General features: G+C 37.7%; 2 protein-coding genes across 2 annotated transcripts in view; both read left to right on the forward strand.

The window, feature by feature from the left end:
• mindy3 (MINDY lysine 48 deubiquitinase 3) overlaps nt 1-9604 on the forward strand; it is a 46183-nt gene extending 36579 nt beyond the window's left edge. The window contains exons 12-15 of the mRNA XM_084385130.1: nt 140-212; nt 2475-2562; nt 5228-5299; nt 8648-9604. Coding sequence (XP_084241256.1) covers nt 140-212; nt 2475-2562; nt 5228-5299; nt 8648-8797 — 383 coding nt within the window. The 3' untranslated portion in view covers nt 8798-9604. The remainder of the gene's footprint in view (nt 1-139; nt 213-2474; nt 2563-5227; nt 5300-8647) is intronic.
• A 9771-nt stretch (nt 9605-19375) lies between these two features.
• Nucleotides 19376-27672, forward strand: part of itga8 (integrin, alpha 8) — an 80378-nt gene continuing 72081 nt past the window's right edge. Inside the window, exons 1-2 of the mRNA XM_084385900.1 lie at nt 19376-19728; nt 20091-20224. Coding sequence (XP_084242026.1) covers nt 19553-19728; nt 20091-20224 — 310 coding nt within the window. The 5' untranslated portion in view covers nt 19376-19552. The remainder of the gene's footprint in view (nt 19729-20090; nt 20225-27672) is intronic.

The following is a 27672-nucleotide window of genomic DNA, read 5'->3' on the forward strand; positions in this document are numbered from 1 at the left end:
TCGGCAGAATGGCTTCGATTAGAGAGATGAAACTCATGTTTAATGTTGGGCATAAGACACAGTCAGACAGTGTGGGTGGTGATCAAGACTCTCAGAAGCTCTAACCATCTGCCTCTTTCCTCTTTCTCCTCATCTTCAGATAATGGGTTCATTCCAGACACGCTGCTTGAAGATGTTATGAAAGCCTTGGATCTCGTCTCCGAGCCAGACTAGTAAGTTTATATGTGTGTTTGAGTGTGTAAATATGAAGTTTTTGATTATAAAACAGATCATTACAGTCCTGGGTGCTGATTGGTCTGTACATTATTCCAGCAGTGCTAAAATACACAATATAGTAACTGCCATTATCTTAAAAAAATGTTTGTTAATATAATTAGATAGATATATTCAGCAGTTTGACTTGTTTTAAACATTGTTGATAATAAGAAATGTTTCCTGAGCACCAAATCAGCAAATAAGTATAAATTATGAAGGGTTATTATATGTTATACTGAAGACTGGAGTAATGGCTGCTGAATATTCAACTTTGAATATAACAAATTCAATTTTAAAATATTGTAAAATAGAAATAGCCTTAATAAACATAAGAAACTCCTTTAAAAACTCTTTAAAAAAAATCCTACCAACTACAAACCTTTGAACAGTTGTGTGTATGTATGTGTGTATATATAGTATTATTTACGGTAAGCATTTTTAAAGCAATAAATTGCTGTAATTTACAAATATAGCACATCATCTTATATTTTATTGCTTAATTCACACATGTGACATTTGTATCATAATGTGATGTGAACAGATTTGTTCATGTTAAAACACCTATGCCCCTCTCTTTACACAACTTGTGTTCACATGCCACTCAAACAGACTCATGTAGAGCAGAGAAGAGAATTAAGCCCTATTCGAACAGGATTAACTTTACAAGGGTAGGTGGAGTAATGCAATTTTACCACAGGACGTCTGTAATAGTAATTGGCAATTCGCATGGGATAAAATATCTCAGTAAAACTAGCAGAAGTGGGAGGAGTAACTCGATTTGAGAAGTAACTCGATCGCCGTCAACCTTCTGTCGTCGTGTGTGTATTACGTTGCTTCCTGATATCACGTGTGCAAACAAGATATATATATATATATATATATATATATATATATATATATATTATATATAAAACCGTTATGTTCGGTCAAACGATGTATTAATTAACTTCAGATTGGATTGTGTTGGTAATAGGCACTTACCTAACGCTAAAAGATGTTTGTGCCTTTAACAAGTGCTTTCGATCTTCTTTCTGATCTGAATAGTATGTGGAAAACACTTGAGTTTTGCCACAGCATTGTCCCAGCGTCTAGAACGCAACTGAATGCTTTTTCAAGCATCTCCATACTTGGAAAAACCGCGGAAAATTACTTTTAAACAGGAAATGACTAAATATTTAAGTACATATTTACAGCGGGTCTATTTTCGCACGGGATTAGTATTACCTATTGTCCGTAATGATTACTGAGATGGCACATTCGGATGGGACTAAAATCACCAAGAAGCCCTGGTAATTATTACTTTACCCCACCTCTCCATGTTAAACTAGTCCCGTCCGAATAGGGCTTTAGAGAGTAATGTTCCTTTAAATGGGGCTTTAGATGAAGAAAGGGTCCTTCATCTAAAGCCCCATTTAAATCCACTCACCAGAGCTCTTTGAAACCTTCACCTCTTAAACAGCTTCCCAGTGAAATCTGATTGATTTCAAATCACCTGCTTTTTTTAAATCACATCAAACTTTGACAGCTTGAAAGACAACTTCAGCCTTTCAAAGGTGTTGTTACATGAACGTTAAATTGACAATAAATTTTAGGTCATGTGTTTGTTTTTACACAGCACCCTGTTCTGTCTAAAGCAGTTTAGACAAGTATCAGTGAAGTCAGAACCCTGCTTTGGCCTCTTCTGAATCCACATACAATATAATCAGCATTTTGGCAAATGATTATTATTGTTTAATTTTTTATGTGTAAGTTAAAGTGACCTGTGATTGCATGAGAAAGCATTTATCATCCTCTTATTACTGAGTTTGTGTTGGAAAGCATTAGTAATGTTATCAGTCTCGCTGTATGACTTTAAAAGGAAAAGTCTACCCTGTTTTAACATCACTGAAGTTGTTTTAGTCAGATTCCAAGCATTACTCACTGTATGAATCTGAACATAATTCATGATTATAGCTAATTTTGACTACAGCCTCAGACAACACATGCAAACTACTGGCCAAGGATGCCAATGAGCAATACATGCAGAAAACATGCAGCATTCGCGTGCACACACAATAACTTATACCTCTCGTGATCCCCCTTTTTTCTCTCTCTCTCTCTCTCTCACTCTCTCACTCTCTCTCTCTCTCTCTCTCTCTCTCTCTCTCTCTCTCTCTCTCTCTCTCTCTCTCTCTCTCTCTCTCTCTCTCTCTCTCTCTCTCTCTCTTTCTCTCTCTCAGTGTGAATCTGATGAAGAGTAAGCTGGATCCAGAGGGATTGGGTATTATTCTGTTGGGTCAGTTTCTGCTGGAGTTCTTTCCTGATCAGGTATTACATGTACCTAAGCCTCTTACATGCTGAATGTTCAAATAAGTTTACAACATTTGACCAAAATGGCGCTTTGTGGTGCCATCCCAGAGAGGCATAAAATCACTTTCACAGACCTTTACCTTGACTGTTCCCTGGTGGTGGAATGACCTGCCTAAGTCAACTTGAGCAGCGGAGTCTTTAGACATTTTCAAAGCCTCCAAAGAGAGGCTTACACATGCCACGTAAAGAGAATTGACACGCTAGACTACTGAATTATCCCTAGCATTAAACAATTAAAATATTTTTACTGTTGTGGTCATTTTCACGCATTTAAAATGGGTCATACCATTGATACCCGAGAAGTCAAAGTAAATACGCTAGAAAACTGCGTTCTTTCAAGGACGTGCATTTAGTGCATGGATGGAGTAAGATGTTTTAAACAAAGCCTACATTCATAGTTCAGTTGAATGATGAAGTTTAACCTCTTTAACTTATTGTCGTTAAACTGAATGTATGAAGCAAACTGTTAGCAGAAATATCCACAAAATAACACTGAAAGAGAGATGTTGTCGATTGCACTATGGACAGAGAAAAGTTAAAGTTGTGTCTCTGTTAAACTGTTGATTAATTATAGTAAATTTAGACTTAACCTTAATGTCAATCCTTGAATAAATGTTTTTGCTGTTACGTGCTTGTTTTGGTATTCTATCATAAAGTACAGAACGTTGAATTGTAGCTAATATTCTTGGGTTACGTAATCAAAATTATGTTATGAGTGGGTTGGCTTCCATATCTATATAAAGGCTTTAGATGAAATGCAACTGCGGTCAAAAGTGCAAAAAATGCCCTTTTATGTCCCCACCAATGTTAAAATCAAACCTACGCCATTGTTAGAAGCACACGCCCAGAAATCTGCATCTGACTCTATACAAATACACATGCCACGTTCTCTTTCACGTCGTTGTCTCACACAAAATTGTCAAAAGGCCGGTCTTGGCAAGTATCCTAGTAAACCTAGTCGGTTATGTCTTAAGTGAACATAGACAGTCAAGAAAGACAATGGATGTGTAACAGTATCAGTATTTTGGATCTGGGCATTGTCTTACAATGACAACAGCCTAATATTCCTGCTGCTGTCCGTTTTTAATGTTAATCAAACTACAAAAGACTCACTCTGAAAAAAATCACTCTCTGCTCTTGACTGAATAACGTTTGTAACTTTAATAAGGATTAATCTATACAGGACATCATTTATACAGTGAAGACAATGCAGCCAGTGCTTTTTACATTTGATTACTTTATTCAATTTCTGTACCTAATCTGTATCTAACTACTGTTAGATTTGCCTGAAAATTCCTGTTTATTTAATTTGTATCTTTGTTCTGTTTAGGTATGTGAGAGACAATTCAACAACTAGTTGACTTGGAAATACTAGTCGTTTACTTTTTTTTCTTTTTGTTTGTTTATTGTTTATTTGTGCTATTGCTTGTAGTTTGATTATTAGTTCTGATTTTATTACACTGTTTACTTGTCTTAATTTAATATTTATATTTTATTTATGTTTGTATAGATTTTTTTTTCATTTGCATTATTCTTGCATTTTTTATTCACAGCCCTAGTATATACACCTATATTTACATTTTTTTTATTTTTTTTATTAGAGCTTGTTAGAGTAATATGCCATTATCTTAGTAACATGTTAACATCAAACTCTATTGGAATCAACTGTGAGTTGAGTATTTGTGTGGTGCTCAGAGTTGCAGCCAATGTAGGGAGTTTAAAATCATTCCCTTATAAAGTGTACTGGTTTGGATACTGCCTATGCAGGCAGTAGACATGAAGGCAACTCACTAGGTTTTGGAACAGGGCTAACTCTCCTATCCTGGCTATCCAGCTGTCTTTTTTTCTTCCCCTTGATTCTTGCTCTTGCTCAACATTGTTTGCTTTTTCTTACTGTTTTTTCATTGCGTTCAAATAAACCTACAATCAGCCCCAGATAAAATCTATGTACATGTAGCCCCTCAGAGAGAGAGAGGGAGAAGCTGACGGTTATAGTTGGCATGGACTTGCAGCTCCACTGCTCTATGTTAAATAGATTAGGGCTTTAGGGATACATACAAAAAAGGCCTCAATTTACCATCAAATCAAATACTCTAACCCTATTTCAGGCCCACTCAAACACATGCACGCACTCGACTCGCTGTTGTAGTTTTGGCATCGAGGCAGGCATGTGGTATGGGGGCTAGACAGAAGTATTTGGCTCCTGTCAAGACTGTGTGCTTGGGTTTTGCTGCTAGTTTGAGTTGGTCTGCTGAGTTCTGGCTCCGGTTTGTAATCGAGTCTATTCAGCAGCTCCACGGGATGGGGGTGTGATTGTTTTGGACTTAAAGTAATGTATTTCAGTGTGCTGTCAGCATTGAGCATGTCATTACATTTAAAACCATCCACTGGACCGTTGTTTTAGGCTCTCTGATTTGAATTTATGTAGTGTGTTGTGATGTTTGAGCTGGAATTGGATGTTTTGGTTAAGTTGTCTTAAGTCACTGAAATGTTACGTCCTATAGATGGAGTCAGATATAGGCAGTATATGTCAGTGTTTAAGGACACATAGAGCAGTTTGCTGATGTTCCACAGATCTGATGATGTACATGTCCGCACTGACACGTGTCGTCCTCTTTTCCAGGATTCCGTGATCCCAGACTCATTTCCTGTGTATCACTATAATGGCCTGAAGCAGTCTAACCACAATGAGAAGGTAAGAGACAGTACACTGCGCTTGCTTTCTAATGGCCACTCATGCAAGCACACTTTAATAACATATTACCCCTGCTGGCATGAAAGCGCTGGTGGGTCAGTCTTATCCTGTCTGATTCCTGGGATGTGGAGTTTGTGAGCCACCCCGTCATATGGCCCACACCACTAAGACCTCTTAGCCTCCTGAAACCCAAACTAACGTTCCAAGTGTTTCCTGCGAGTGTCGACAGCTTTCGAGACTGGGCAGAGTATATTGAAGCCACGAAGAGCTGAAACTGTTTCAATAATTAAGTTGTCATCATTTACTCACCCATCGTTCCAAGCACATATGAGATTTTCTTTCTTCTGTGCAACACAAAAGGAAATATTTTGAATAATGTTCTCCATGTTCTCAAGTGTCTCCAATATTAAATGGAAAAACCCGGCTTGAACTTTTTAAATATGCTTTAAAAAGGAACAAGTTGAAGATTGAACTTTATTATTGTTGCTGTTCACATTTTTAGCAGTTGTTAAAATTCAAGTGGTAACTATTCTATTCTATTCTATTCTATTCTAATCTTTTTTTCTTTTCTTTTTTTCTGTTTACAAAAAAGCATTTAAATCCCCCAAAAAATTAAACAAAGACTCTTTTATTATGCTTTCTGGTGTTGTTTCAAGTACTTATTCTCATTCCATGTCTTTTCTGTGCTTTCCTTACCATTGTGAATCATTTTCATGTATCATGCCAGTCTTATGTCCCATAAAGAATGCTAATGATATTTACACATGCCATCCTTAAGCACTAAGGAACCCCGCCGACCTCATGCATTCATTTATCAAGGAGTGTGTGTGACCCAAGCGGAAGTGCATGTGTGTGAGAAAGAGATTGACAGAAGTTAAGGGGTAATGGGTAGGAATTGCCACATCAGGTCCCTGAGGACACACAGGTTACTCTTCATTACTCTGGCAAACGCATTAGCCAGCAGCAGTAAAGTGTGCAGCCTTTATTGTTGAGGTTTCCTCTGTGCCACTCGTATATTCACAGGGGCCTTTCTCAGGAACAAAACACCTTGCAAATGTAAGGAGCTCCTGGCCATAACATGGACCATACTGGCATTTGAAACCAAAGCCCAGATTTCCCTTCTGCTCAAGTCATATAATCATCCAAAGGGATCTGATCTCATTCTGTCTTCCTCCAGCACTCCTGCTTCATGTCACAATGAATTCTTTTATTTAGCAAGAATGCATTACATTAATCAAAAGTGACAGTAAAGACATTTACAATGTTACAAAAGATTTCTATTTCAAATACTGTAAATGCTGTTCTTTTGACATTTCATCAAAGAATCCTGAAAAATCTATCACAGTTACCACAAAAATATTGAGGACCAAATGAGCATATTAGAATGATTTCTGAAAGATCATGTGACACTGAAGACTGCTTTGCCATCGCAGGAATAAATTACATTTTAAAATATATTAAAACAGAAAACTGTTCTTTTGAATTATAATAATATTTGACAATATTGTTTTTACTGTATTTTCGATCAAATAAATACAATCTTGGTGAGCATAAAAAAAACTTTTGAACAGTAGTGTACATTCATAAGATGTTTGAAGGACTGAATCTTTGCCCATAGAGAAAACTGCAGATTTCCACAGGATTTAAATGCTTTCCAGAATATTCCTGGTTTATTAGATATTTAAGATTATACTCAACTAGAAACTGTGAACTAGAAATGCACAGCAAAAAATATGAGTGATATCTCCAGAAAATCATTTTTCATTGGTCCTTGGAAATTCATTGGTAAAAAGTGTGGGAACCAATCAGTTCTTGATGTGGTACTGGTTCAGTCACTTCTTTTATTCAATCATTGTGTATACAGCAAGATTGATTATGCACACATGCATTTGTTTTAGTCTGAAAATAAATAAATATTTATTTAAAAATATAGACATAACTGAACACAAAGGCAAGCTGACCAACAGTAGACTATTATCTTCAGGTGAATATGCCACAAAAAAAAACTCAAAACATGAAATCTGTCAGGCTAGTGGAAATATTTGGATTATTTCAAGTAAACATACAAAGAGTGTTGACAAGTTTTATGGCATGTTTTAACTAACATGGATAACCTCACTGTTCCACATGATCACAGTTGACTGGCAGCCATGATGAATGTGTGCCTTCAAACAAGATGTACTGTAGCGCTTTATTGGGCCTGGAAATGGCTGGTTATAGTTTACAGTCTAGTCAGCTAGAAGATGTCACCCTTCCTTCTGCTGCATTCTACTGCCAAAAGCTAGAGTACAGCTGTAAAATGAAGAATGGTGGGGTTTGGTAAAATGGCCTGCTTGAAAAATATGGAAGTAATAGTAGAAGTATAGTAAGCTGCACTCTCAGATCTTCAAAGTTCAAAAGATCATCCCTCAACATACTTTTCTACACCTGCCTATTTGCTGCTTTTGCACTCTTTAATCAATCTGTCTATCTGTAGTCACAGAGATCAATGTGTTTGTTTTGATGGATAGTTCTCTTAACTCTCGGAAAACTGATGGCAACGTTCATGGTTGATGACAAAAGCAACTTTTTTTGCTGAAACACAGGGTTGAGCAGAGGTTAGTTGGCCATTTAGAAGAAAAATGACAAGTGGAGTCTTGCAAGTGTGTGATCTGCTTCCTAATGACTTGAACAGAGAGATTTGTGCTGTCAGCATGTCTGAGCCTCACTGCATAATAGACTGGTAATGTTGGTGTAGAGATGTTTGTGGCTGCCACCAGAGGGAGTGCCATAGAGCTTTATGGCTTTTACTCAAGACTGGGTTGAATTAGGCAATGCTAATTAACTTGGGGGGGGGGGGGGGGGGGGTTGCTTGGTGAGTGATGTTTGTCTCTGTGTGAAGGGATGTCTCAGAGTCTTGATGATTGTGGAGAGCGAAGCTTATTTCCTGGATTTAAAGGTCATCAGGAGTCAGTGGATCTCCCATCACACTCAATACTGCACTATTAGACCTTGTGAAACACACATGCAGCCTTTATATAAGTGAATGGATTTACAGGTTTCACTTGGGTAACACAATGTATAATAGCAACACAAAATGTTCAGAAAAATGAGGGCGCATGTTTATCGTGACACTTTGTCAAGGGCAGATTCCTTCCTGGCAATATGACGCCCTCCATATGGAAGTCATCGACTGTCTTATGTCTGATGATGTCATAGCAGGAGGCCAGGTCTCTAATGAGACACATACAGAGAGAGAAACACTGGCATTTCCAGAAACAGGGGTTAGGTTTTATTTAGAAGGTCAGGAAGTTGACTGGATGTATGCCAATGTGTTGCATGTTCACCCCTTGTGTTTCTCTCCACCAGGTGAGTTATGTCGAGGGCACTGCTTTGGTCATGGGTTTTGAGGACCCCATGGTACGTACAGACGACACTCCAGTCAAGCGCTGTCTACAGACCAAATGGCCCTACATCGAGCTCCTGTGGACCACAGAAAGGTCACCCTCCCTAAATTAACCTTTATCTCTCACCTTTCACCTGCCAACCTCTGGCTGCACAGCCCGCTGACTTCAGGAACGCTCATAGGACTCCTCACTCTCTCGGCACTACATTTAGAAAGGCCAACGCGGGGCCTGAAGTTCAAATGAGAGACGATGCTGTTCGCCTGGTACTCACACAACGCCTATTGTTTGCTTTTTACACATCTTAACCGGCTTGATTATAAGACTGTTTTTGTGTTTAAAGCCCTGGATTTGAACAGATTATTTGGGGTGTGAGGGGGGTCATCTGTTGTGTATACCAAATGTATTTGCTTTTGCAGGTGTTCATATTATTTTTGTCAACTTTGTACATGATTTTGTTTACTTGTCTGAAATGATAAATCTTTGAATTAGCACATCAACTGTTATTAGTAATTTATGGAATTATTAATATATATTATTTTTTTTTGTTGAAATTTCAGTGTTGGTAGTTGTGAATATTTAAGGGATCATTTGACCAAAGCCTCTTTTTGGACATAAAGTATTTGTGTTTTGTCAATGGTCAGCTAAGGAGCGGCCATGTTCTGCGGCACTCGGTCCTGGGAGGAAGTCTGTTTAGACAGGTTTACAAAAGAATGCACTACAACCCCATGCTGGGCACCAAACGATAGTGGAGAAATAGGGCAATTTTATTATTTAAAGTTTGAAGTAGCAACCCTCCAGGAGGTACTGTGGAATGACACTATGATTCTCTGCATGAGAGAGAAGAATAACACAGAAAACGCTCACCCTTTATTTATTCTGATCTTTAAGGTTCACTAAAATAAACACTTTGTTCTTCACATCTGGACTGTGGCCTGTTTGTTTTGTATAAAATGAAATGTTCCTGACCAAAAGATAACTGAAAGAATTTCTTGCACATTACTTTTTATTAATTTTATTTATATTATTCTTTTTGGTAATCTCTGGAAAAAATGTACCTTCAATCAGAATGTCTTTCATGATTTCTTATGCTGTCAGTAGGGGCAGCAGTAGTGGATCCTGGCTTAGAGCGACAGCATGAAGAACTTTTCTTTTGCTTGACTTGAACTCAGTACTTCATGGCATGGTAACTGTCTACTATAGGAAAATTGCTTTACTTTTGCTGTAGTCAAAAACTGCAGGTAAGTGACCGACTAGGTAAGTGATATGTTGTATGGAGGGTACAGTATGTGGACGTGTATTTGAATCTGTAGTAGATGATACCACTATTCTTTTAATGGAATTTGTGTAAATAGGTCATTAGTAAAATGTATTGGTAGGTGTGTGTATGTGTATGTATATGTGTATGTGTGTGTGTGTGTATGTATATATATATATATATATATATATATATATATATATATATATATATATATATATATGTATAAGTATTTGAACACCCTGCTATTTTGCAAGTTCTCCCACTTGGAAATCATGGAGGGGTCTGAAATTGTCATCGTAGGTGCATGTCCACTGTGAGAGACATAATCTAAAAAAAAAAAAAATCCAGAAATCACAATATATGATTTTTTAACTATTTATTTGTATGATACAGCTGCAAATAAGTATTTGAACACCTGTCTATCAGCTAGAATTCTGACCCTCAAAGACCTGTTAGTCTGCCTTTAAAATGTCCACCTCCACTCCATTTATTATCCTAAATTAGATACACCTGTTTGAGGTCGTTAGCTGCATAAAGACACCTGTCCACCCCATACAATCAGTAAGAATCCAACTACTAACATGGCCAAGACCAAAGAGCTGTCCAAAGACACTAGAGACAAAATTGTACACCTCCACAAGGCTGGAAAGGGCTACGGGGAAATTGCCAAGCAGCTTGGTGAAAAAAGGTCCACTGTTGGAGCAATCATTAGAAAATGGAAGAAGCTAAACATGACTGTCAATCTCCCTCGGACTGGGGCTCCATGCAAGATCTCACCTCGTGGGGTCTCAATGATCCTAAGAAAGGTGAGAAATCAGCCCAGAACTACACGGGAGGAGCTGGTCAATGACCTGAAAAGAGCTGGGACCACCGTTTCCAAGGTTACTGTTGGTAATACACTAAGACGTCATGGTTTGAAATCATGCATGGCACGGAAGGTTCCCCTGCTTAAACCAGCACATGTCAAGGCCCGTTTTAAGTTTGCCAATGACCATTTGGATGATCCAGAGGAGTCATGGGAGAAAGTCATGTGGTCAGATGAGACCAAAATAGAACTTTTTGGTCATAATTCCACTAAACGTGTTTGGAGGAAGAAGAATGATGAGTTCCATCCCAAGAACACCATCCCTACTGTGAAGCATGGGGGTGGTAGCATCATGCTTTGGGGGTGTTTTTCTGCACATGGGACAGGGCGACTGCACTGTATTAAGGAGAGGATGACCGGGGCCATGTATTGCGAGATTTTGGGGAACAACCTCCTTCCCTCAGTTAGAGCATTGAAGATGGGTCGAGGCTGGGTCTTCCAACATGACAATGTCCCGAAGCACACAGCCAGGATAACCAAGGAGTGGCTCTGTAAGAAGCATATCAAGGTTCTGGCGTGGCCTAGCCAGTCTCCAGACCTAAACCCAATAGAGAATCTTTGGAGGGAGCTCAAACTCCGTGTTTCTCAGCGACAGCCCAGAAACCTGACTGATCTAGAGAAGATCTGTGTGGAGGAGTGGGCCAAAATCCCTCCTGCAGTGTGTGCAAACCTGGTGAAAAACTACAGGAAACGTTTGACCTCTGTAATTGCAAACAAAGGCTACTGTACCAAATATTAACATTGATTTTCTCAGGTGTTCAAATACTTATTTGCAGCTGTATCATACAAATAAATAGTTAAAAAATCATACATTGTGATTTCTGGATTTGTATTTTTTTTAGGTTGTCTCTCAAAGTGTACATGCACCTACGATGACAATTTCAGACCCCTCCATGATTTCTAAGTGGGAGAACTTGCAAAATAGCAGGGTGTTCAAATACTTATTCTCCTCATACATATATATATATATATATATATATATATATATATATAAATAATTTACCTATGCATTCAATAAACTCTTTTCTTATGCTCTTAAATTATTTTATTTGTTTTACTTAAATTTGAGTTATTTAAATGTTTCATCATCCTCTATATCAGTGGTTCTCAACTATATTAATTTAATATATTGACACACAAAAAAAACATAGCGTATTTAAAGGGGACTTTGAATACATTTTGGACAGTGAAGTCAACTTCACTGTCAAGTCAAGTTCACTTCAAGTCAAACGTTGAGAACCACTACTCTATATAGTGATTTTTGCTTTTCTTCACTAAAGCTGTTGATTGGTTTACTTTGTCTTTTGAGCCATTCCATCGTAAACTGTTGAGAGGGATATATTAAAGGAACCGTATGTAAGATTGTGGCCAAAACTGGTACTGAAATCACTTTCAAATTACTGTAGAGCGGTGTATCCCCTCCCCCTCCCCCCTGACTCGAGGTTGCCAGTTAGGCTGCAGGATCCAGCAGGAACGTAGGCTGCTACAAGGAGCTTCCAATGGCAAGTGACGAGTTCTACACAGTACGTTTTTTTTCTGTTAATTATGTTTATGCTTCATGAGAGATGTTTTGCGTATTTCGGATTCATAATGAGGTCTTTTAGGTTTCGTAACGTTAGACATTTTTTATCCGACACGTTTGTAGCTGCAGCTGTAGTAACTAGAGCAGAGCTGGCAACCCGGATGCCGAAACACTACTGACTTTGTGATTGGTAGATAGGTGGAGGGTGGCGCATCAGGCCAAAACACAACATGACAACATCAACATCAGTTGAGGGCTGCAACTTCACTTTTAAATGACAATATCCTGGCCGGACTACTGTTGTCAGTGATATAAGTATTTGAAATGAACATGATTTCTTAATGTCTAGTGACATATCAGGGCCATTTTATGATTAATTGAAATACATTTCTTACATTCCGGTTCCTTCAAGACCTTTTTTTTTTTTTTTTTTACTTAGCAGTTAAACTGTGTCAATTGGTCATGATCAGTATTTGTTTTGACTGGTTTCAGAGGTTTACATCAGATTTGGGCTTAAGATTGTGCCATCAAATAAATTTGATGTCACAGGATGTAATCGTTGTGGCCCATAATATCCTCAGGGCCACAGATCAAGCTGCTCTGGTTTCCTCTGTAAAGGTCAGACCAACAGATAATTAAAAACGTTACCACTAAGAGTGCACGTGACATATGGAACACATCTTTCATGGGCCAAGTGACTTGCCCAAATTCCATGTTATTACAGAAAGAAATAAAAGCGACATTTAGTGGAACCAAATTTTTCATTAAGCTCTCAGCGAAACGACTTGGCGCCACATCAAACAAGCAATATTCAATGGCAGAGAAAATAAATTCAAAACAAGATGCAGAATACAGGATACAAGGCTTTTATTTGCCAGAATGTGCCTATTGAAGTCTTCCATGTCTGTGTAGTTCCTGCTAAATTTTGGCTTTAAAGAATATCAGTGGGCCTGGGTCAGCTGGGAGCTATCAGACATTTGTTGCGCCATCATAAACAATCTTAGCTAAAATGATGTAAACGTTGAGGACACTAGTTATCACTGCGTAAACATTATGAAGTGCACTATGTAAGGGATTCTGTTAAGGCTCACCGTGGTAATATATCACTCCAACCAATCCAAGACAAGTGTATATATTATAATGACTTGTTATCAACACAAACGGGTGGTTGACAGGTGCTTCTATTCTTGGTTAGGTGACGCTAATATTGATGTCTGTCTGAAATATGAAAACATGGAGGATTTTATACGTTTCAGCCAGAGTTTATCAGTTCTTGGCAGAACAAAAGTTCAAGAAATCTTTATAAATGAAGAGAAAATGTGGAGGAGAGAGTATTTTGGGATGGTTTATTTCAAACATCACTAAAATAGAAATAGAAAGTGACATCTGTAAAATAGAAAGTATTTAGACCCTTAACCATTTTTTTTAAGTACTCTCCTTTTTTTTATTGAAACTTGATTGTCCTCTGACTAATGGTTATTCTGTTTGAATAATAAGTCTGGCTGTAGTGAATGTGACTGAAGAAGATTAAAAGCTAGAATAAAACATGCAAAAGATCCGAAAATGATATCCAAATATGAATGTGGCTCAATTGTCAGGAAGAGGATGCATATCAAACCATTTAGGTTTGATATAGCGGGTTATAAAGGTTTGTCACATAGACTGTAAAAAAATATGGACGTAGTGTCCGTGACGTCACCCGTAGGTTTCTGAAGACCGTTTTTGAAGCCTAAAGTGGGCGTGGCCGACCGTCGCCATCTTGGCATCGCGTCACTCCTGAATTTATTTATTTTTACAGTCAAACAATTAGCTGAGGTAACGTGACGGCTAACAGACAGCAGACAAACGGCTAATGATGACTAATGACCACAGCAGCGGGAATCCACCTGTCACTCAAAAGTGGACACCCTTAATTATGCAGAACTTTAAAGCTTAATATAATGTAAACGGATGAGTTATAAAAAAATCCACCCCCCTCACAGTTGTCATGAAGGGAAAAATAAGCTGTATAGACCAAAGCCACTATTTGCACCAGGCTGTAAACATGTTTTTTTCTGTTGTAAAGTTGGTTATTTTAACATGGGGGAGATACAGATTTGACTCACTTCTGCACCCAGCCTCAAGCGGCCAGTCGATGAATTGCAGTTGAATTCACTTCCGTGTTGGTTTCAAGAAAGAGACAGGGAGGTTGCCGCTTGGTTTGTCACTAAAAACTCAACGCAAAAAAAAAAAAAGTGATTGTTTTGAAGGGGTACAGGGCTCCATCATATAAAGAGCTTTACAGAACACTGGCCTGAACAAGAGGATGGAGCAAAAAAAGCTGTTACTCAAGAACCAAATAAAACACATCTGGAGTTTGCCAATAATGTGTAATAGTAACCCAGAAAGAAAGGAGTTTGTAATCAGATGAGACTAAGATAAAGCTTTTAATCAAATTTAAAAACAATGCATGTGATGCAAATTAAACACTAGAAGCAAAAAGAAACAAGTTCAGAAAAAAAGTTAATTGTTACAATAAAATGAATCCCATAAGCCAAATGAAAGGAATATTCTGGTTTCAATACAAGTTAAGTTCTATGGACATCATTTGTGTCTGTTGATTACTGAAAGCAATTATTTTGACTTGACTTCATTTTATTCATATTTATTATAAACAAATGTAAAATCAAGGTTACGAGGCACATATAAAATGGAATTGAATGAGTCCATTTTTTAAGATTTAAAAGCAGAAATTTACATTTTATTTTTTAAAGAATTTGCATAAATCATCTTAAAGCTTGGGTTTATAGTGGTGAATTCAGGTTGATTGGGACACTTTTCCAAGTCATCTCAATGGCGAAAACCCTGTGAGCATTGGCGGATTAACCATATGGGCAATTGGGCAAGTGCCCAGGGGCATCACACAATTATTATTTTTCTCTTTTAAAACAAGTGATTAATTCTCAAACGTATTTCTAGCCTAGGCCCATATATATATATATATATATATATATATATATATATATATATACCCTTTCATCAGAACATTCTAAATTCCCTGAATGTTTTGTTGAAAGTTTATTATTTTATGTTTTTTTGTGGACACGCGATCTACCGCCAGATTCACACTACTGCGTGAGCACATGCGTTTCATTTCAACGCCCATATTACACTAGCGTGTCCACTGGCACGGAGCAGAGCGAGTGTTTTCAATGGATTCCAATGGAAGTTGAGCTTTAAGCTAAACTTCTAACTGAAAACGCTCGCTCTGCTCCACGCTAGGCTAGTGGAACGCTGTGCGGTTTTGCATGTTTTGCATTCTTTCAATAGAAATGAAACTGCCTCGCGACGCTCATGTATAGGTGCACTCTGGGTGTCAGTGCCGAAAGTTGGGTTGATGTCAGAACCCAACGTCAGATTGACGTCAACATCCGACGTCGGACAGACGTTGGATTTTGGTTGGAAATGATAGTTGGGTTGACGTCAGAGAGTCTTAATCCGCCACTGGCTGTGAGCCCACATTTAGTACATGCAATTTCTGTCGAATCATGCTTGTGTTTAATGAACACCCATGCTTTTCAACCAAGGGTAAAATCAATGATGCAGGTCAACTGGTCGTTGGACGACATGCACATTTTTGAGCTTGTGAGCCTTGTTAAAATCCGGTTGTTTCTGGACAGTGAGATAAAGAGTCTGTCTGGCTCTTTGCCTCTCAGAGCCTTAGAGGGGAATTCAGAGAATGTTCTCCAGCTCTCTCATTCCTCCTGAAATGAAAGAACAATACATGGACCATGCCTAATCTATTATTTTTCTTCAAATCTGTCTGTTAGAGATGAACCCTTCTCGTTGTTTACAAAAAGACTTCAGAGGCAGCTGAGCTAAACATGTCAGTTCTGTGAAGAGAAGCGGGTATCGATTCACTTCTGTGAGTGTGTTTTATTAGACCAGACAGAGCGATGACAACAATCACCATCCAATACTGAACCCATTAATGTGTGTGCAGAATCAAATCATCATGCTTTTAGTCCTGGGTTGCACAGACAACACTATATCTAAGATTGTCGCCAATAATCTTCACCAGAACCCAAAAATGGCCAGCAGAGCAACACTTCAGTCCTGGCTGATGCATGTGCTCTGCTGTGGCGGGTTTTATGTATTTCACCTGGTTGTCTTTGAGAGAGGGCTAAAATCATATGTTATCTCAACAGCAGTAAGCTATGTAAGGAAATGTTTTGCTATAGTTCTGCTGTGGAGTGCTTCTGATCTATGTTTTGAGCGTTTTTTATCTTTGGAAGATCGGGTCAAATCACCCCTTTTTTTCTTGCATCATTAGCATTTAATAGAACAGGTTAGATGTTTCACAATGATGTTTGATTACGAAGTATATTCTGAATAAACTATAAATTGTTTAGCCATGTGTTATTGTTAGTATTAGTTTGTGAAATGTATGTAGTTTCTTTCATTATGAGATTCACATAATGCGTCTCATAACCTTGTAATTCAGTTATATCAGATCAGATGCACACGATTATCTTTTGCTTGAAATGTTATGAACAGCAGCTACGCTAATTATTCTCCATTTGCTTTTCTGATAACTAAAGATTCCGCCATCTACAGTTTAGATCCAGCATCTTACAAAGTTTTTAAGATGACCCAACTCCTGTGAAAAGACGACGCCAACCCCTGCAAGGACGTCAGATGTTTATATGTTGATTCACACTGAATCAACATATAAACTACCAAATTGTCCATGTACTGTAATAATCATGATCACAACAAGTAACTTCTAACATCATGTAATTGAATACATGATGTTATCTAACTATGATTTGTATTATCTTTTCTGCATAATGAACTGAAATGAAATGCTGATTGGCTGATGGCACCACAAGAAAGCACACAGCCCAAGTCCTTCACTATGGCCCTGTACCAAATGGCACTGATTCTCCCTATAAATGGTATGTTCTTTTGTTTGTATACAAAAGCTTTTGTGCAAAATTATATTATCATAATTAACATGTAAAGCAATAATAATATCCACATGGTATGCACCCCATGGCAATTTCAAAAAGTGGTTTTCTAGAAAGTGTGAGATTGTTTACAGTTGGAACTTGGAACGGACTGTTTGGTGATCACAGGATAGGCGGTAAAGGGAATGACTTAATTTAGGCAGGATTAAAACTCTGACACCCAGATGGAGAGCAGAAGCAGCCCGTGTCTTGCGCTCAGATGTGAACAGAGCACCTAAATTTAGATTTGCTCCAAGGAAACAGGTCAAGAACGATGCACGTTTGTAGATTCTCTTAAAAACACCCGCACCGTTTATTTTCCAAAGGTTATACTTATCGCGCGCTTCGTACAAAAGTTTAACTTTGGCTGTCTGACGAGGATAATTACCGTTCATTATTCGCAGCCGGTATTAAAATTGCGTAATTAAAAGCATCCGCAGTAAGTTTGACACAAATTGAAACCACTTTATCCGAATAATATGGCAATATTAATGTTTATTTAATAATTAAAAAGTCATTTTTTTATAAATAATATTTGTCATTGCGATTATAAAATTCATAAAACTAGATTATTTTTATGTTATTTTAAAGCTATAGATTATCAAATAAATATATATAGAGAGAGAGATGAGAATTTGATGCTGCATCAAAATAAGTCAGTTCTTTTGATAAATATATGAAGTAGCTTAATTATCTAACACTTTATTTTGATAGTCCACTTTAGACATTCTACTAACTGTAAGTAACTTTGCAACTACATGTCAACTAACTGTCATTAGAGTATTAGTAGACTGTCTGCTCAATATCTGGGAACACTTTATTTTGATGCTCCCAACAGATATTCTACACTGTAAAGTCCAACAGTGATTCTAACACTTTTCAGTTAACTTTACTTAATGTCTTAACTTAATTGTAAAAATCTAGTAATCTGTACTATTCACATACTAAGATTTGTTTACTAAGAAAACCCAAGTTAAGATTAATTGATTAGTTTGAGTGTGGTTTTTGAGGCGGGGAAAATCTTAATTGACTTTTCACTTAATGGACTCTGTTTGCATTCACTCATTTCCCAAAGTCATCTTGAATGTTGAAATTTTAATACAACTGATACATTTGAGAGAACATCACATAAGCTGACTTCATAAATTTATGTTGATTTTCCTAAAATGTTTTTAGTCACCATTATGGCGATTAGTGATCCCTTTGGTTGGGCACTTGGAACTTCATTTATACTATTGTAATTCTCTTCCCATTGATGCAGCATATGTATGTATGTGTGTATGTATGTATGTATGTATGAATGTATGAATGAATGATGTATAACATATTTCATGTCAATTAATGATCTTTTATAATTTTGTTGCTAACACTAATGTCCTACACACCTTGTGAAACTTTTAATTGGGTTTATATAATCCCTCTATATTTGTGACAATCTTGCAATTGATCATACTTGAGTCACACAGACTTCAACATTCAGCCTGCAAAACACAACAATGGTAACAATTATATTTTATTTAAAGTAAATTATCAAGTACTCTCTACAGTTCCTTTTTAGTTACTAAAACTCTTGTGTAAGTGAACTATACTAACTAAGCATTTGTCAGTACCACATATTATTCCTATTTCACTTTACTTGCTTTTTTTTAAGGCAATCGGTTTGCATGCTTTTTTTTAAGTAAGTCCAACTAATTAGATTTTACAGTGTACTGACTATAAGTAGCCTAACTTGGCAACTGCATGTCAACTTATTCTCCTTACCCGAACCCTAACACCTAACCTTAACTTAACAGTCTACTATATACAGTCTACTAATACTCAATATGAAAATTAGTTGACATGTAGTTTCAAAGTTACTTATAGAATGTCTAAAGTGGAACCAATCAAACTTACAATATCACTATTATTAATAGTATTAGTATAGAGGTCTTTTCATTTTTTATTTGTCTAAATTGTGTGCAAATTCGTGTGTGTTTCCATAAAAGGAGTTGGCCGGATGCTGTGTGATGTGGTGCAGGAGTCCGGTCTCGTGCGCAGCTCATTATAATGTTTAGTACGCAGAGAGCTCGCGCAGACTGAGAAAGGCGCGCGGCTTGCATGAAGGCAGCAGACAGACGCATGGAGCGCAGCACACACTCAACTTATGACAGCTGAGCACGGATATAACTTACATTCTCTCTGCACATCTTTATTTAAAACTTTTGGATTACATTTGAAGAAACTGGGTTGAAGCCATGCATCCGTGTTTATTCCGCGTGTTTTCTCGTTGGTTTTTGCTCACATTTTTAGTTTTTTGCGAAGTTGCTGCCTTTAATCTAGATTTAGAAAATCCAACGGTTTACAGTGGACCAGAAGGAAGTTATTTTGGATACTCACTGGACTTTTACCAGCCAACACAGGACAGAAACGCGTAAGTGGGATTTAAAAAAAATGGTTTGTTTGTTTATATATAAAATTGACAAGCTCCCAAAGAGAAGCATCTTCCAGTAGACTATATGTCGTGTATAACATAGTTTGGCTATGCCTTCAATGTTCGTGAAATTTGCCACAGCTTGTATGAAAAACTTTCAGCACCACCAATATGGACCAATGAACTCAGGCGCCAGAAGTTGATAATGAAGGAATCTACATTTAAATGGAAATGCTGAACTAAAATAGGCTACCTCACATTTGAATTACTTTTCTGGGGTTCATATCGTCACTTGTAAGTGTATTACTGTGATTCAGTATTAGGATGCGCTTGTGCGTAGATTTATGCCTTTCTCTCTCCAGCATGTCGGTGCTGGTTGGGGCTCCTAAAGCGAACACCTCTCAGCCAGGGATTGTGGAGGGAGGAGCGGTGTACTACTGTCCCTGGCCGGCATCAGACCCAGACTCCTGCCGCCAGATCCCCTTTGATAAAGCAAGTAGGTACCCTCATGATTTATAACCCTTCAACTAATGCAAAATGACCATGAGCAGTTTCCATTTAAACAGGTTGCCCCTTTGAGTTTTAACAATGTCTTCTTATGTGTCCTTTTTTACATTCATTATGAACTCGTACATCTAAAATAATGTGCAAATAACCTAAAAACACATAGGCTACTACATGATATTGTTTCTGTATCGTATTTATTAACACATATCTTCTTTATTAAGCACCATCTTTAGAGTAGGCTTCATAAATTCCCGTTCCTATAATAAAAAGATCAAAAACCACATCCAAGAAAGAGTTAATTTCACCCCATATGGTTTGGTTTAAAATTTCAGGAGCGAAGTAATTACCAGAGAAAGGCGCGTAACTTTACCTCAGTGCGTAATCTGCCGTAATTTCGACGTCCATTGCGCGCGTCTATTCTTTAGGTGACCAACATTTTATCTTTTACGTATGAATTTCTTCGTTCATTATTTCCCGGTACTTTTGTGCTGTTTATTTCGTCTAATTCATTTAGTGAGGGAAAAGGTGTAGGTAGATGATGTCTGTCAGCAATTGTGCAATAGAGTCAAACTTTAAGTGCCAGAAAGGGAAAGATTGCTGTCACATTTAGATCGATTCTGTCATCTGTGACTGTGATGGAGATTGCAGGGGTGTTCATAATATTATTGGACTATTTTAAGTAACCATGGCTTGCCGGTAAATGCAGTCGTCGGTTTTGGACTCAGAAACGCGGCATGGACTTGAGACAGACTTGGATGCTGCGGAATGTGAGCGCTGATGTGTTGTTTTTCAAAGCATTCTCTTGAGGGGGCTTTGATGGCAGTATTTGTGTGCTGTTGCTGGTTCTAACAAGGGCTCTTATCAGAATAGGCTATGACCTCCTAAATAAAGTTAAAGAACCACAAGACCAGTGCGGTCCGATTCTCAAACGAATGACTCGTATATGAGTCGGTTCAATATAATAGTGACTAAAGAACATGCAGTGCGAACAATGTAGTCCTATTCCCAAACAAATGAATCAAATGAGCCGGTTCTTTTTAGTGAATCAAAAACATGCAATGCAGGGTGTGAATATGAATTACTATTTATAAACCGGTTATTTTTATTGGATTAAAATTGGTATGCAAAAATTCTTAAATCAAAAATGCAAAAAAAAACTTTAGGAATCCGAATCTACTGTCTTCTGTATGTTTAGCATTCACATTTAATTAGACAATCCGGAATCAATCATTTCCTACAAAAATCAAATTGATGTTTGAATAGATTTGCGTAGCTTTGGAATAACTGATACTGAAATTGCTTTTTAGATTTTTTTATTTGATTATTAGTGTTTGAGTATTTATTACTATTTTATTATTAATTAAAAATTTTTTTTTTTTGACGTTTGTAGAGAATGCCACAGTGAAGCACATAGATCAGGTACTGAAATGTGTATGCATGTGTGGTCCTGGTAAACCCTATGCATGGGGACAAAGGCTACATTAAGACTGCTGGTAAATTTGGCCCATATCTGATTTTTTGCTCACATGTGACTCAGATCCGTTTTTTTTTTTTTTTTTATGACAGTGTGAACATCACAAACCACATGGAATCTGATCTTTTCCATTCTGATTTGTGCCACTTATATGTGGTAGTAAATCCGATACAGGTCAGATGTTTTGCAATGCGACCTCAGTCTGAACAGTCATATCGGAATTCATGCAACATTTACGTCACTCTAGATCCATGTTCGTTACAATTCTGCACTCATAAGAGTTACTTCAAAGATTTTACATACCCAACATTATCAAGATCAGTTGGTAAAGGTAGTCAGTGGAAGGACAGTGATGTGTCAAAAGTCAGAACTCATAAGTATTACAGTGACAGCTCTATATACAAGCAAAACATGAGGGTTCGTATCATAGATGTTTAAAAACTCTGCTCTCTTTTTTAGTATCATCGTCTTTGTTTTTTATATTGCCTGCACATAAATTGCCATGTTTACTTCCGTATGAGAGCATGCTGCGTGTCGTCTTTTTATCATTCTTTTGCGCATGCGGGTCACTCTAGGATCATGATCTGTTCGCAATGATGTCTGATATTGGCCACATTTAAAACAACAATGGCTACGTTCAGACTGTCAGTCCAAATCCGTTTTTTATGCATATCCGATTAAAATCCGATCAGATGTGTGAGCAAGATCAGAGCAAGTGTTAAGGTGAATCTTGAAATGCGATTTTTACAAATCCGTTTCGAGCTACATTCACATTGGTTTGAAATCCTATTCAAATCGCATTTCTGGAAATCAGTTTCAGCCTCACCACTCTGATCAGATTTTGCGTGGTTTATTTAACTTTCTTAAGCCAGACGATGTTATAGGAAAAATGCTGAAAGTCACTGCAGAAACAAGGTTGTGTTGCACAGTGCCGGACGAGCAGAAAATAACAATATAACGGAGACATGTTTTGAAACCGGCAGAGACAACCGCGTGGAATAAAGCCGCTCATAACAGCCTCCTACGTTTCTGTGTCTGGCTTGTTGTTTTTGGCGTAGTCCTACCAAACGCAACGCCATTCGCATAGAAACCACGGCAGATATTCCAGAAAACGAAAGAGCGCCATGGACACACAAACAGTTGCGATACACAATGTGGACTGTCAATTATTTTAGATCAGATTCCAATCGAATACACAAATAATCGGATTCGGACTGACAGTGTGAACGTAGCCAATCCGTAGCCGGACCTTAGCAATAAATCTGAAGTCTCGCAATGTGAACGTAGCCAAAATATCCCCATAAAGATGGCAATATCCGAAAAACTTGTCCTTATAAGGACATTTTTTGGTTCCCATGAGGAAAACTGCTTAAAAATCATGTTATTTGAAAATTTAAAAATGCAGAAAGTTTTCTGTGATGGGTAGGTTTAGATGTAGGGTTAGTGTAAGGGGATAGAATATACAGTTTATACAGTATAAAAACTATTATGTCTATGGAAAGTCCCCATTAAACATGAAAACCCAACGTGTGTGTGTGTGTGTGTGTGTGTGTGTGTGTGTGTGTGTGTGTGTGTGTGTGTGTGTGTGTGTGTGTGTGTGTGTTATAAGCCTCAGTGAGGAATTGACATTCAAATGGATTGTCTGTTGGAGATGAAAGCAGTGGCACTCTGGTTCAAGATGGTTGGTTTTAGGAGCCTGATGTTGATGAGGTGAAAGAGGCAGAGAGAGATAGAGTTGTGAACACAAGGGAAATAAGGGACGAAATCAGACCCTGTCAAGGGAGAGCAAAAGCGCTGTGTGTTCTTTGTTAATGTCTGAGAAAAAAGTGTCATGCATTTCCAGCATCTACTCCTTCAAGAACATCTTCTCAAAACACACACATTTCCAGATTCATTAGTCACGGTTTTTTTTTAACACACTTGACCTCTGATCCTGTGCACTCTTCCCACTGTGGCCCTTAGAGCTCTCCATGGGGGGCATGGCATGTGTTTGTGCGACTGACGTTTCTGATGACAGTCTGTGTGTGTGTGACTAATGCAGTCCTGACTGAGAAGAGTAAATTCATCAGATACACCAGATAGGGTCATCTACCACTGGACCTTGTCTTGAAAGTTTTCACACAATTCTCACACACACAACTTCATAGTTACATGTCCAGGTGTTCCAGAGGTCTTACACCAATAACATTTGACATATTTGAGGTCAATTGTAGTATTACATTTGTAATATTGGAGACAAGTGAATATGTAAGTTATGACTGTCTGATTAGCAGCACAGGTCACTTACGTTTACAAAGATCACAGTTTTTATTATTATAGGAGCTTTCATTCATAACAGCAGGAATCATTTACAACAAATATATATCAATGCATAAAATGAAAAGAAAAATTACAAGCATGTGTTTTGGACCCAAAAATGAAACAGATGTTTTAAAGCACCAAATGATGCCCTGCTGTGTTTTTATATTGTCAGTCTGGCCTTGCATTTTAGCGCAGTGTGTGACACCAGAACATGTGTTCATTTAAAAAGGATGTCCTGATTTTTCTGGCCTGTTTTATACTTTTGATTTTGAAAAGTATCATTATGTTTATGAATTGGAAATAGTACTGCATTAGCATGCCTGTATTAAGAATTTGTGCATATTTGTCTATTTCCTGTTATGTTATTAATCCAGTCTGCTGATCTCTATCAGCAACCAACAACTTCCTACAGCATGATCACATTGCACTTATAGGTGTGCAAAACATAATATAAAAACTTTTTTTTTTTGCTTAACTTTCACATAATAACAAGAAAATAAAAATTTGGCATGAGGACATGCTGCATAGAAAATTGTTGTGATGCTTTTCTTGTGCAAAAGTCCCAGCTGTCATGCTAAAGTGTTGATTTGTGGTTGCTAGGGTATTGCTATGTGGTTGCTAAGGTGTTCTTGGTGGTACTAGGACTTTGCTATGGTGCTACTAAGGTGTTCTTGGTGGTACTAGGGTGTTTAAGGAGGCTCCCAGGGTATGTTTCCTATGTGGTTACTATATTGTTGTTGATTGTTGCTATGGCATGCTGTGCAGGTAATGTGTTCTGGATTGTTGCTAGACCATTGCTATGCTGTTTCTTGGGTATATTGCTGCTAGGTGTTTCTGTGCAGTTTGGCATAAAAAAAAACAAGTAGACCCAAGTCTTAGATATGGCTCAAGTCTACAGAATTGTATCGGCAGGTGAATATTGTAAATCAAATTCTTTAGAAAAGAAGTAGCAGACCGGGCTGCATGGTTTAAAGGCTCACTGAAGTGCCTTGGAACGCGCAGCTTTGTATGATGTGTTGACGTAATTTCCACTGAAAAAGGAAGCTAAGGCGGGACATATTTAACCCTCAGAAGGTCTTCCTTTCGGAGTCACACCCTGGGCCTTCCCGGTCAGAAGTGACCGGACACCTAAAAATGAAACTTCCTCCATCCCAGTAAAACCAATGCAATTTATTTTTGTTCTATAATAATTTATTCTTTTTAATTTTGTATTTTGAGAGAATTTTATTGAATTTATTAATATTTATGCAATATTTATGGTCTATTTTTGCCATTATAAATAATAAAACAATTTATTTATATATATATATATATATATGTCTTTTTTTTTTTAAAATTTAATGCAGTATTTTAGTTTAATATAGAGTCTAGGCCTTCAAAAAAAAAATGTTTTAAGCAGATAAGCACCATCTGGTGAGAGTATGGAGAGAAAGCGTAGAACCATGGTGTGACCACTAGATGGCATGTACAGCTCTCTATGGAGAGGCATGTGAATTCCCCAGCTGTTTATGGACACATTTGCTTTCTTTCTTTTTTACAGAATTTGTAACAAAAAATGCAATTCATTCAATTATAACACTTTATGTAAAATAATAAAAAAAAAAAAAATTTTTTTTTTCATTCATTTTCTATGGGGGTCATTTTTGACCGAAGACCACAAATGTGACTATTTTTTTTACAACTACTTAGCATGCTCGGATCATGACCTCAATTTTTTTTGTGTGTTCACATACCTAATGCCATAAAAGTCACCAAGTTTCGTAATATTCCGATGAAGCTGTGATTTTTAAAAATTCAAAACAGATTTTTTGTAATCAAAATTATTGGTGTGAATGTGTATAAAAGTGTGTTTGTATGTGTGTGGGTGGGTGTCTTTTTTGCACTCTTGATGTTGTAGAGTGTCACCCCTTTACAGCTGTGTACTTTTTTTTAGGATTGTGGCCGATTTGTAGATTGTACACACAAAAATTCGGAGATTTTTAATTTTTTTTGTCAATTTCCCATTCATTTCCTATGCGTCGGTCATTTTTGACCGAAGGCCTGTATTGTGACTATTTTTTTTACGACCACTTAGCATGCTCAGATCATTACCCCAATTTATTTATTTTTTCACATACCTAATGCCATAAAAGTCACCAAGTTTCATAACATTCCGATGAAGCTGTGATTTTTAGAAATTCAAAACAGAAAATGTTTCGGTCAGAAATGACCGAGGACCGTCTGAGGGTTAATGGCTCCTCCCCCTTTACAAATAGCCAATAGCGTTTAGTTTACCTCACAGACTGCAATTTGTACTTGTCAGCACCATGGAAGCGAATCCGAGCTCTGATGATACGTTGGATACAATAGCAGAGGTGTGAATAAATTCTAGCCATTTCATTCTTAACCAACCTACAGTTGGAAAACGGAATAAAACTTGAGCGTTTGAGCAAACAAACACACATGACACCCTGACAGTCACTCCGACTCGAAATAAACCAATATGTTACTCCAGTAACTCCGACAGTTCACTGAACTGAGACAAGTTGTGCTGAGAGAACTGATGAGCACGAGCAGCTGATACTGAGCATGCGTGTACTACCGAACGTACAGTCAGGTACAGCCACGGTCGCTTTGGCCAGATGGTATTTATAGCATAGGGGGCGGGACACTTTAGATTCTAGAGAGCATTTGATTGGACAGAAGATGTGATTAGAAGCTGAATGTGATTGTCCGCGGTGAAAAACCGGTGATCCATTTTAGTGGAAATGAGAGGCTAAGTTTTGAATGCGAATTTTGTCATTGGTTTGGAACACACCAGCTTATTCATAACCTTAAGGCTAACATTATTCATAATAAGAGCTAAAAAACTTAGGCCTACATTTTGATTTCAGGGGGCCTTTAAGGCATGGTTCGAATTACGTGGGAGCCAGTGGGAGCTGAGCTCCCATAGAGAGAGGTTGAACTCCCATGAAAGCAGTAAAATCATACACCTGTGGGGGTCTCTAAAAATCATCAGCACTATTATTTTAAATTACAAATAAAGCAATTTTTCCTTCAGACTACTGTAGCGTGACTTAACAGATAGGACAAATTGCCAAACATGGATCTCGCGGGATCTCGGATCGTCATGACACTCCATCCTTATGCTTCACTTTCTGCCAGGACTTTTACTGACTTTTCTCAACTCACAGAAGTGACGTCAACGTCCGATCTAGCAGTAGCATAACCCATCAGGCAAGTGTTATTTTAACATAGGCGTAATTTGCGGGTGGGACATGTCCCCAACACTTTTTGCTACGGTCGATATTGTCCCCACCACTTTGGAAACATCTCGCGGCACTAATATACCAATACAAATAAATAAAACATCTTCAGTTAACTAGCAGAGCAGTCATTTAGTTCGTTTGTTAAATAAGAGGCGATCCACCGCTGAAATGTGCGCTGAAAAAACTATACGAGTGCGGATTAGAACCCAGAACCTCTGACACGCCTGGCAAAAGTTCTGCCACTGGACTACACGCTTAGAATCGTCAGATCTACTTTAGCTATTCACGTGAAAATTCTCACCACTAACAACATATATTAGACCTCATTAAACGACAAATTAAACCAAAGGTACTATTTAAACTGAATTGTGTTAGCAACGCTTTTTTATTAAACATTTTTATTTATTTACATTA

This window comes from Rutilus rutilus (genome assembly GCF_951802725.1).
Source record: "Rutilus rutilus genome assembly, chromosome: 17".
NCBI classification, from domain to species: Eukaryota; Metazoa; Chordata; class Actinopteri; order Cypriniformes; family Leuciscidae; genus Rutilus; species Rutilus rutilus.